Source organism: Aplidium turbinatum, chromosome 3, assembly GCF_918807975.1.
Source record: "Aplidium turbinatum chromosome 3, kaAplTurb1.1, whole genome shotgun sequence".
Classification (NCBI taxonomy): Eukaryota; Metazoa; Chordata; class Ascidiacea; order Aplousobranchia; family Polyclinidae; genus Aplidium; species Aplidium turbinatum.
In genome coordinates, this window is record NC_137474.1 from 14666036 (window position 1) to 14678431 (window position 12396).

The 12396-nt window shown below is 39.7% G+C and overlaps 1 protein-coding gene across 2 annotated transcripts; it reads right to left on the minus strand.

Moving 5' to 3' along the window:
• Position 1: 1 nt before the first annotated feature.
• On the minus strand, positions 2-11938 carry LOC145766455 (U-scoloptoxin(05)-Er3a-like). Of its 2 annotated transcripts, none has more exons than XM_082578170.1 (4): positions 11853-11938; positions 5253-5381; positions 4571-4684; positions 2-1341 (listed from the first exon to the last, which is right to left on the minus strand). In XM_082578170.1, the coding sequence occupies exons 1-4, from the start codon at positions 11863-11865 to the stop codon at positions 1256-1258; spliced, it is 342 nt and encodes a 113-aa protein (XP_082434296.1). In that variant the 5' UTR covers positions 11866-11938; the 3' UTR covers positions 2-1255. The 2 variants fall into 2 exon arrangements, with proteins under 2 accessions (XP_082434296.1, XP_082434295.1); XM_082578169.1 differs by lacking the exon at positions 11853-11938 and adding an exon at positions 6035-6158.
• Between the last annotated feature and the right edge of the window lie 458 nt (positions 11939-12396).

Consider the following 12396-nt stretch of genomic DNA (forward strand, 5'->3'; position numbering starts at 1 on the left):
GCAACTTACCAGGTTATCTTATCAAATGCGTTAGCCTATGTTTAGATAAAATCACGCATTATTTTAAACTCTGAACTTTCACATAGGCTACGATGCATTAAAATGGTTGTTGTCAATATTGTATCTGCAATCTCTCACAAGCGTCGTCTAAAAATGCAGAAAACCATTAATTAACTTTTTGCAAGCTCAAGTTTCTCGTTCTAAAATAAAAATGTACGAAAAGCTGCTTTACGTTAGAAATCACTGGGCAAGTAAGTTCTCTAGTTTACTTGGAGGAAAGTACGTTGAACCAACAAAACATGAAATCTTTAGTATTCCTCTACAGTCTACATTAATGAAACGTCAATAGCACTTTATTGATGACAGATAATGCCAAAAACATTGTTCAATTAAAAATTTCAAAAATATTTACAAGTTGTAAGTTTTGTAACGTTTTCGAAATCTGTCATGTTTTATTGTAGACCATTCAATTCTCTGTTTAAGCCAGTGTTAAATAATAATAATATCCTGTCATCTTACACAAAAAAGTATGTACAAACAGCATTACAGCAGCTTGCTAGCAATATGAATACAAGAGTTTTTGAAGCTTTCAATCAGCAGGAATGTTTTAGTCACCACAAGTACATGAAAACAATTTGATGCATAGATAGTTACTTATATGGATGGTTCTCTAAACTAAAGCTTTGAAGTGATTGAGAAGTTTCTGCAACAAAACTTTCAATGTGCATGAGCTTATGACCTGATAGCTCAATTGATAAGCACGAAAATTGCATTTGGAGATGGGTGAGTTGTCAAGGTTTGCATTTAAGCAGCCAGCTTTCTAGCGACACTTCACGGGTAAAAATAAAACTCAAAAAACAACACTTCAACACCAAACAGAAACTTTTCACTTCCAAGTACATTGAACTTTCAGAAAAAAAGTAAAAATAAGATTTAAGAAATGCGTTTTTTAAATCCGTGCATATAAATTTTTAAAATGTTTGCATGGCATACTATATATAACATTTTTATAACATTTTTAAATGCACTGAAAATTTTCAATAAACTTGCAAAATAAAATTACATTTACTTTTTATGTCTTGACTGGGCGACTTGTATTTTATTGGCACTGATAGCCGCAGTAGCCTACATTGCTGCAGTACACTACATTTTTTTACCAATATTAAGCGTAACGGTCTACAAATACTTGACTTGTTTTATTAAAATCAAAACGATTTTTTAATCATAGTCTACAAGCTGAACTCTAATCTTTTCTTTATGCTTGAAACACAAAGGCAATAAAAAGCAGCAGAATCGAAACAACGATGTTAGCTTTGATTCCTGTTGAGCTGTTGCATCCGTCTAAAAAAATAAAAATATCAACAACGAAAAAACTTGTCTTTGGCCGGCTTTACCTGCAGTACTTTATTGTTACCAAGAAAGTAGTTCTAAAGATTTGATGAGTTAGGCTAATAATTAAGACTTGGCTGACCCAATCAATGCCGTTGTTACATAATCTTTTTTTGGAAAACGTTTTCCACAGTTTAAGACACTAACTGTAGCACCTTCAGGGATATCCTTGTAACTCGTTATGTTAGTTGCACTACAGTACGTCTCCGTAACTTATGTGAAAAACGTGGCAAAAATCGGAAATAAGGCTATAATGAAGATAAAGATTTTGCCAACATAAATATATTATATTATGTATTGTATAGACTTATTATATATATATAAACAATGAAGACTATTAATACTACAAAAAGTGCTCAATGCCAAGCAAAAAACAAAGCAGAGCGAATTAAATCAAATATAAGTATTACTATCTAAACCCTTGACAGCCTGTATCACCTAAAAAGAGGATCATCACAAGGTCCTGAAAAACATGCAAAAGCAATAAATCGGTAATAGCCTACTTGAAAAGATATTAAATATTATAACCTTAATTTAATCTGCAAAAAAAACATCAGAATTACATAGGGATCAACACCTCTGTCCTTAAGGTCCCAAACTGCCTTAGATAGTTCCGTGCTGTTTCGTTTAGACCTATCCATGAAGGAACGTTTATGGTTGGAGAAACGTTTTTTAAAAGTAGTTTCACAACAACTAATGTAATTAAGAACCTTCGGGCCGTTATCAATGGTGGCTTTGTACACAACGGCTTTCTGCAAGCATTGCCCATTCAAAGGACAATCTGGCTTCACTCTGCAATTGCAACCAGGCTGAAAAGGTTCATTATCAGCCTGCAATATTGATTTATTGTGGGTGAATATGATGCTTGCAACATTCGGAGTACAACTGTAACTCAGCTTAATAGTATTACGGTTGAATATTTTATGCAATCTATGATGGGGCGGAAAGTGGATGGAAATGAGTCTGAAAAATTCCTTACCAATGTTGCTATCAACTGCAAGCTGAAAGGAGGATTACACCATAAAATTTTTCGACTCCTTTTCCTAGATGTACACAAGTTATTAGCAGGGTTGTAGCAAACTTTCTCCGTAAAACCACTTTTCAAAAGGGCATCATTATAAACAGATGCGATCTTATCAAATTCATTCTGGTCAAATGATGTGGAGGACAATCGCTTTACAATCATAGTTGGGATTTGTCTCTTAATGTTATTTGGGTGGTTGGACTGGGCATGGATGTAAATTGGATCACTGTTGGGTTTTCCCTGGCAACGGCACTTCCCCGGCAACAACACTCATAAAAAAACAAACTTAGTGGTGAAGGTAAGTATCAGAATTTTCAGGAAAATGAAACGGCATGTTTTCAAATTTATCAAGGCATTTTTCCGCATGAAGTTTGATCTAATCTGATCTTCAGTGACTTCTAAAACTCTCCCAACGTAATATTGTGTGGCCCGATCACTTTCGAATTCCACAAGAATATGGTCGTCAATATCTATGTTATCAAGACTAAGTGGCGTCTGGATACAACTTTCATCATCTGAGTCTTCATCGGTGGTATCATCGCACAAGGCTGTTCCATCTAAGCTTTTATTGTCCTCACTTGATGATTCTGGTGCTGGAGTCTTGGTCTTATTTTGAAAGTTTATCACTCTTTTAGCGGCTGTTTTCTTCCCCTTTCTTTCGCTGTTCTTCTGCCATCCTTTTCATAACAGGTGAGTCTGTGCGTATATCTCGTATTTTCCCTTCTTCCTTTTCCTGGACTCTGCTAAACTATCCTCCATAGTTGTGGTCAACACTTGGCGGTGTGAAGTATAACCAAGCATGGACTTCCTTCAGGCTGTTGTTGTTAGCCTTATAGATTGGGATATAACGACTTAAGGTTTTGTAGTTAACATCATTGTTGCTAGCAGATTTTCTGATTCTCAGGCCACCATTCACAACCGCTTCTGCAGCAGCCTCCATCGCGTCTTTCGAATACCGCCCACGTTCAATTTTTCTTTGTTGGTTACGCATCTGCAAAGATATAAGCTAAGGTACTGGTTTTATATGTTAAAGAAAAAAATAAGAATTATTGGTACCGGTAATACAGTAGGTTTACCCTAATTCTAACAGAATTTACAGAAATGCACTCTGATTGAAACAAGATGATTAATGAAGTATTAGTATTGATCCTCGGGGTAAGTTGTCACAGAATATGACAACTTCTTACCCCAAAGCATCTTTAGTTTCAAAATTCCAAATTCTGGTCAACATGTTTCAGCATTTTAAACGATAAGTTCATCCATATATTACTGACATTTGTCGCTACTAACAGAAACAAAAAGATTCTGTACATATTCAGAAACGTTTAAGTTATGGTATATCAAAATACCTACCTTGGGCAATTCGTCTTCGCAAGAAGCAGAAAATCACTACAGGTTATTGTCTAGATTATGTTCACTTCTATTGCTTAAAACAACATGGCCGATCTCAACGTGTAGGCCTAACCAAGGAAGTAGTACTCGCTTTTTATGACGCCAGAAAGTAGTTTCCTACATTGGGTGCGCTAAAATCAGGCTTGTGACAACTTACCCTTGTGACTTTTAGCCCCTCTCTCCCCTATGCGAAACTACCAGGAATAACCTATCAAGGCTTTGTCAGTCCGAGGATAAAGATTCAAAACCAAACCAAATCCCCCTTTTAGGGTGAAACAGGCTATAGAGGTTTTAGAGAGTAGTACAGTAACTATATTTGATGTAATTTGCTCTGCTTGCTTTTTGCTTGGCGTTGAGCACTTTTTGTAGTATTAATAGTATTTATTGTTATTAGCATCACCTTTTTATATATGGACGCTCTTGTCTTACGCCGATTGAGCACTTTATTGGAGGCACCTTGCTATGCAATAGTATGCATTGTGCAAAGCTCACTGCTTGCAGTTTGAGCACTTTGGCAAGATTGGCAGTAGTACCATTTTTGGAACTTAGGTACCACACATGGGAAAATGTCACATGGAAGTATATATCTCCATGGTCATACCAGTGCACTGAGGAGGCCGGAAGGCCGAAACGGTGTGCATTGTCTAGAGTTATATATATAAGATGATGCTGCTGCCTTTACTCAGCGCTCGTTTGTTTTCAGTTGTGAAAAAATCTATTGCCCCTCTAGTCTTAGTGTGTTAATCAAATATCTTTGTTTAATACCTGTTTGACAAGATCTCGTTTGACATCTGTAGGTTCCGCTTGGAGGATTTAGTTCGTCGCAGCCTTCAGCCGTTGATTCCGAACAAGCTCTTCTGATGATTGATACGTCGTTGCCTGTTCAACAAAACATATTACAAATCACTCGTTTGCAACGGCTAAGCACTCTTCTCTCGGTATCGAAGGATAAATCCGCTCCATTGTGGGCTGAACGAATTGCGTTCGGACAGCAAGGAGGGCTTCTACAAAAACTCGGCAGTTGATTGCGATTCAAAAGTCCTGTGAAGGACCCAATGTTGTTTAACCAACAGCACACCAAAGAAAAACAAACCTCCATTCAGTGGCACCTGGTGAATCGAATCATTTACCGGCAATAACAGTTCACCTGCAATCCTGTATGCACTGTTAGAAGCTTTACCATTTTGTCCACAACGGTGGTCAGAGCCTGTGTGTGGCTCAAAGCTTATACAAGTAAGGTAGCTTCGTAAAACGTAAGTTATATGTTGGATTTTTTAATAACTATTTTTATTTATTTTATTTTTTTTGAGCAATACCTCCACAAGACCACCAGCATTAGTCATACTCTCTGACTGTCACAACGAAAAAACAATATGTGCCAAACATAGCAGAGGTCTAGAAAAAGGTAAAAGCGACAAAACGTTGCACTAACTTCTCAATGTCATACCGTAAGTAAGCTGTTGGTAAGTGCAATAGTTAGAGTTATCCGGGCACTTGATGGGTGTTGTTGTATTGGATTCAGGAAAGCAACCTGGCTGCCCTGATGACCCGCACTGATAGCAGTTCAAAGCCCAACCTGACAAAATAATAGGCTATTGTTAAATTTATTTTTCGTTTTAAAGTGTTGTTGATTGTACTACGTTCACTATACAATACTGTATATTCTTCCATTTGAGAATAAAAACGTTACAATGCACCAAGGTCAATTTGAAATTAATAAACTCCAGAAAACGTCGCATTTTTTTAATACGAAGTTAAAACCAATGAAATTTGAACTAGCATGACGAAGAATTTAAGAAAAAATTTTAAATTGAGCTTGGAAATACTTTGAGTACGGATGATAGAAGTAGGAGATTGCTCACTCAAAAATAAGGTGGAAGATTGGAGGGTCATATAGTGTTATGACATATTTGGTGCAACTGTCCCTAACTTTGAGAAGCAAATTTCAATTTCGAACAAAAATCCTTTGGGTTTGAGGCTCTTGCTATGAAGCATGAAACATAGGCTACGCAGAAGTTGCCAATGTGCAAGTTTTCAAATTCGACTAGAGGCTAATCTGCAAACTTTGATAGAAATCCGAGTCGCCAATAGCCTGTAAGTTGCTAATCTGATCCAGGGATTCAAAAGAACGGGATTTCCAACCGGGTTACCTTAACTACCAAAAAAGGTGTTTAGAAAAAGTGTTGCTAGTCGTTATTATAGTTTGGACTTTAGAAGATATCTGCTTACCCGAAATAATTAAAAGACTTCCTATGAACAAAGTCAACAGAGCGTTTTTTGTGTTTTCCATATTTAAAGTAACTTATATAGACTACTTTTATCGTTTTTAAAACCGTAGGCTACTTAAAAAACTAAAAAAAAGCTTAGTTAGTTTAACTTTAAATAAATAATAATATTTACAGTAAATTGGTTATAATCTTTAAATATATTATTATGGAATATACGGGATGGACGACAAGTGACTCCTCGTGCCTCATCCTGTGAGTAATATTTGCACCCAAGCAGATGCTAAACGAAACATGACAACCAAGAGCCTCCACCTGGACGGCACAGCTGCAAGGGGCAATGAACAATTTCAGACGCCCCACCATTCTGCAGCTCAACATAGAAGGCTACACAGCAAGCAAGATCAAAGTTGTGGAGCAGGTTTCCCATACCAACCGGGCGCTCGTCATTCTCCTCTAAGAGACCCACTGCACCTCTGCAGATAGGCTAGCTATTCCCAGCTACACGCTAGCCGGGTCTACCTTGAGCAGGAAGCACGGCATTGCCACATTTGTGTAATGTGTATGAGAGTCTAAAGTGGACCTTTGTCGACCAATCTCCAACTGATGCCGAGATTGAGTTGGTGTGCATTTTTATCTCAGAGTAAAACATCGTCATACAACATCCCGCGGTCCCAACATCGGCCATCCCTCATCATCGCTCCAAAACTTGTGGCTCCTGTCCCGAAATCACCGGTGAAGCGATGGAACTTCAAAAAATCCGATTAGAATCAATACAGCCTCTTGACCAATGAGTGTGCTGCAAAGTTATCATCACCTGAAACATGCAACGCAGACGAGGCTTACTCCCCTCGCCAGTGCCCCGTTTCCACTAATGCCATCGCTTCCCAGCTAGTGCAGAACGAGGTCTACAAGACAAAGGACCGCAAGGCATCCCGCCTTGTTGCCAAGGAAGTATCTGTCCTGTTGCGAGTGGAAACATCACAAGAAGAAACAATCTCTGGAGATTTCACTCCAGAGGAATTCGCCACCGCCCTCCGCCTAGTGAAACCACACAAGTCTCTAGGGCCGGACAAAACCTGCCCTGAGCTTGTGCTCCATGCTGGCCATGCCCTAAAGTCCTGGTTACGTAGATTCCTCCCATCCTGCCTGCACCACTTCACAATCCCAATATCTGGAGAAGAGCTTTAGTAGTTGCGATCCCTAAGCCTCACAAGCCACCATAGGACCCAAAGAGTTATCGTCCGATATCCCTCCTCTGTGTTTCTTTCAAGATCCTCGAAAGACTGATCTATGCCCGCGTCAACCCAATCATCGACCCACTCCTTCCGTAAGAGCAAGCTGGGTTTCGGCGCGGAAAATCCACCGTAGATCAGGTCACACTCTTGACACAAGACGTCGAGGATTGCTTTGAGGCAAAAAAGAAGGCCGGCACTGTCTTTCTAGATCTCACAACTGCCTATCACACAGTATGGCATCGCGGCCTTACTTGCAAGCTGCTTCGCCTGCTTCCTGACTAACATATGGTTCATATGATTATGGAACTTGTCAGGAATCGAAGCTTCACTCTTACCACCTGACTGAGACGTCTTAAAAACGGCGTCCAACAGGGATTAGTCCTGGTTCCACTTCTTTTCAGCATCTACACCCACGACCTGCCAACCACGGTCTCCGCAAAATACGCTTATGCGGACGACCTGGCAATTCTCCACTCTACAAAGTCGTGGGAAAATCTAGAAGACACCTTGAGCCAGGACATGAAAACTCTCTCAGCTTATCTCCAGAACTGGCGACTGAAACTCAGCGAAACTGCGGCAGCAGCTTTCCATCTACACAATCGGGAAGCTGATCGTGAGCTAAATGTGAAGAACAATGGAAAACCTCTGTCCATCTGCCCCGAACCAAAGTATCTTGAGGTGACACTGGACAGATTGCTCACATACCGCCACGATTTGGTGTCACTGCGCAAGAAACTGACATCCGCGCTGCGCTACTCAAGCGCTTGGCAGGCTCTATCTGGGGGAGCGAGGGCTGACACTTTGCATGTAGCGGCCTTAGCCCTTGGCTACTATTCAACAGAGTACTGTGCACCTGTTTGGTGCCGCAGTGCTCACTGCCATAACATCGACACTGCCATAAACAGCGCCCTGCGCAGTGACCGGATGCCTGCATCCCACACCATTGGACAATCTCCCCATTCTCGCTGGCATCCAACCTGCTGAGCTTCGTCGCGAAGAAGCCACTCTGTCCCTTAGTCGACGGGCACTGAAGCCTAACCACCTTCTCCACCACAAGAGCTTTGCTCTCCCAAATGAGCTCCCCCGTCGACTGAAATCAAGACACCCATTCGTGCCAGCCGCTCAACTTCTGATCAGCGAAGCTGATGAACAAGACATCTTTGCGGCTACTTGGGTGGACCATTAATGGAATTCTGAATGGAGGTCAAGCACCACCAGACACTATTCGTTCATCTCCGACGCCGACACGCCTTATCAGCCTGACACTGCAAAGACAGGCATGGGTGCGCCTCAACTGTCTCCGTACAGGCGTCGGGCTTTTCCGCTCAACCATGCACCAATGAAGAATGGCCTCTTCCTCCTCCTGTGAATGTGGTGCCGAGGAACAGACCGCAGACCACATCATCAATGACTGTACCATCTTGAAGCCACCTAACGGAGTGGAAGGTCTGCGCGTCATGGATGATGAAACCAAAGACTGGCTGCTCTCTAGTAGCCTAGTCAGTGGCGCCGCCAGACCTTCAACATTGGGGGGGCAAAATATTGACAGTGCAAGACAGTAGCATAGTCAAAAGTTTTGAAAGGGGGGGTGTTGACAGCCGGCGGGCGAAGCCCGATGGCGTGTTTGCCGAAGGCGACACTTAGCGGCGGGGGGTCTGGGGGGCCTCCCCCAGAAAATTTTGAAAAATTACTTTCAGTTTAGTGCATTCTGAGAGCATTTTCAACAAAATTGTGAGTATGAATATTTCTGTAAAATGGTGCTGTCCGGTGGCATAGCAAAAGGATAAGATCATGTTTTCTTCGGCATTTTTCGAAAATAAAGCTAAGTCTCTATGTTTTCTTGTTGCTAATTCCAGACTGAGATATTTCAATGTTTGGTACTGGCAAAACTCGCTCTTTTAATGCAGTTTCGTTTAAAATTAGGCAAACTTTGTTTTAGAGACATAGCTTGATTGCTTTTTTTTGAGAGATTATTACAGTTTTATTAGGTCAATTTTCTCCTTGGTTGATTCAAAAAACGATCTTATTCCGGTAAGTCACTAACTTTTATGCTCTGAAGTCAACCCAAAGTTTAGAAAATGTAACGTCATAGAGGTCATACATCTTGATGAGTGTCAAACAAAAAACTTTGAGACAATGAAGTTACTTTAGGCTATTTCTGATATATTCAAGTTTTGTATAACGAATAGCTAGTGTTTAGATGTTAATCTAGATCGAACAAGCGATCTCAGCAGTTGCAGATGGCTTGCATCCTTGCACAGTTTGACGAGAAACTACATCATAGGCTACAACTTTTCTTGTAAACAATGTATTAACATCCGTAAATTCAATTTGAAAGGTTGAAACCCCCGAATCCCCTTCCCTTGGCTACGCCACTGGTGCAAGACATGCAAGACAGTGGCATATTATTTAATTTCTCTTGTTTTCTACCAGGGCTGGAAAAAATGTTTAACTTCTCGGGAATCTGTTTTTTAGAGAAAAAATTTCCCGCGGCTTACAATCACGATAATGAGAACCTTATATTTTACTGATCTCCGGAGCTGACGTAAACCTTAAAAGTCATGTCGACATATTCTTGATGCCCCCCTTATCGAAAATTGTTCTTTGTAATACCGCTTTGAAGGAGGATTACGACTATGAACAAAAGAATAAATTTTAAACTTCATTTTGAATTGAAAAGACATGACGTAATGTTTTCCAACCTTAGTTATATATTTTTTCATTACGTAACGTCTTGTAGGAATAAATTGAAAATCAGTATGATCACTCAAAATGAAAGCAATGGGACTACGAATCCTCACTAAACCAATCAATCAATGGTCTTGTTGCACTGAAGATGACAACCTTATATTTCACTGATCCCCAGAGCTGACGTAAACCAGGCATAGATCTGTTGACTCAATGCAAACCCTTTGAAGGTTGGGGGGGGGGGGGTGTCAATTCAACTTTTTTGTATCAACAGTTGTATCTCTAAAACCACTGAGGCTGCGACTACGAGATTTCTTGACTTTTCCTAACTTTTATTCACCTCTATTGAACTGAAATTTTGAGCGAATAAAGGTTATAAATTGAAAGATATAAGGCATTTCTCAGCACATCCTCTGAAATATTTCATATTCTATTGTGAAACATTTTCCCACCAGCTGGATGAAAGTAGCCTAATTAATTTGGCCCATGTCTCGTTAATCCTAACTGTTTTACAGCGTGAAGGGCATTGGCTGTATGTAAAATAATGTAAAAAAAATTAATCACAACATTACTATGCACGTTCTTCATTACTCTACCAAAAAATAATGTGTAAACTCACGCTACAAACTACACTCATAAGTGACCTCAACATTTCAACGTATATGAGCAGTTCTAAAATTCACATAGTTTTAATTTTCGGATATGCTCAGCGTGAATAATTTTACAAAGTGAATCCCAAATTTTGAAACCATGCCAAAATAACAGAGATATCACTCCTAAAGCATAAGAAGAATTGACAGCCCCCCCCCAAACTAAGCAAGACTTCAGGAGCCCAATCTTCTAAGGGTTAAAAGTCATGTCGACTTATTCTTGATGCCCCCCTTATCGAAAATTGTTCTTTGTAGTACCGCTTCGAAGGTGGATTACGACTATAAACAAAAGAATAAATTTTAAACTTCATATTTGTATTGAAAATACATGACGTAATGTCTTCCAACCTTATCACATTTTTTTCATAACGTAATATTTACCACAACCAAACCACTTTTTACGATCGAATTTGTTAATTTATTATTCGGTAAAATGTTTAGATGATGTCACGTCATTACGCTGATTTGAGATATAATTTCATTCATGACGTCGTATGGATGAAAAACTTTTACAAGTTTTATACTCTGCTGAGATTAAAGAAGAAACATAAATGATAAATATTGGAGAAATTGAGTCTCCTTTACAACTTAAGAATCGAACAACGCAAAACTGCTGAAACAAAACGTTTTGTTTAAGTGAAAGAATCACTGCAAGCAACCAATGCCAAAATGCGCGCGGAAGAAGTCATGGGAGTGTGAGGGATCAAAATTTTAACAGGTTGTTATTTTTCTACATCAATGTGACGTTAGTTAAAACTTTAAAAAGTCTATATCTTTGCTTCTGTAGAAAATCTTTTAATCTACTGTACAATTTAGTCATCAAGGTTTTCCATACTTTTTTTAAAGAGAGAGCTTTTACCCCCCCCCTTGCAACTTGAGTTGACTTACTTGAGGTTGAGATCCAAATATTAAAAAAAATATATTAAAATGTATTAATAAAAAAAAAATTAAAAAGATGATGCCCAAAACATTGGGGGGGCAGCTGCCCCGCCTGCCCCCCCCCTGCCGGCGCCACTGAGCCTAGTACGTATGCATAACGGCGCAAAACACTTTAGGGGTGCAACAAAAATTGGCTTTAACAATAAGAACATTTCAACACTTTTACCAAGTGGTTATTATGTTTTGCCTGGTAGGTTTAAACCACTCCATTGTAAGCTCATGTACAAATAAACCTAGGCCTACCTGACTGCCAAATACTAAGTTACAGGGGAACAGCAATTAGCACTGCGCTACCGATTCCACTTACCAACACCGCCCATCTGTGCTTGCTAACACTACTTACACACAGTCATTCCATTTAAATCAGTACCGTAGTTTGCTACAAGTGACTCTGCACCAAACAATTTACAAAAAAACATGACTTCTAACGCCATCGAAAACAATACTAGAGGTTGGTTGGTTTTTGAATCTTTATCCTCGGACTGACAAAGCCTTGATAGGTTATTCCTGGCAGTTTCGCATACTTGTAGAGGCTCTTGACGCAGGGCCGATTACCGAGATTGCAGAGTGAAGTTTTCCGATTGTTGAAGTCTTGTTGCCGGGAAATTGTTCCATTCACTAGGTACTAGGTAGCCTACCGCTGAATGGAGAGCAGTCCTGAAATGCGTTGAGAATTGCCTACTGAAAGCAAAGAACATGCATGCTAGGTCTAACTAACTACTAGCATTGTATCGAACTACAAACATTGAATGAGAGCTGAAAGACCATTGATTGAAAAAACATTGAATAACAACAACACCCCCAAATGAAAAGAATACCGGTACTAGAGAATAGCCTACTAGACAAACTGA

What these genes read in the sequence shown, in the direction of transcription:
- LOC145766455 (XM_082578169.1), bottom strand. Translation starts at nt 6,095, where the DNA reads ATGGAAAACACAAAAAACGCTCTGTTGACTTTGTTCATAGGAAGTCTT. An exon ending in AAGTCTTTTAATTATTTCGG is followed by an intron (nt 5,382 to 6,034) that starts GTAAGCAGATAT and finishes TTATTTTGTCAG; the next exon opens with GTTGGGCTTTGAACTGCTAT. An exon ending in AACGAGATCTTGTCAAACAG is followed by an intron (nt 1,342 to 4,570) that starts GTATTAAACAAA and finishes TTATTTTTTTAG; the next exon opens with ACGGATGCAACAGCTCAACA.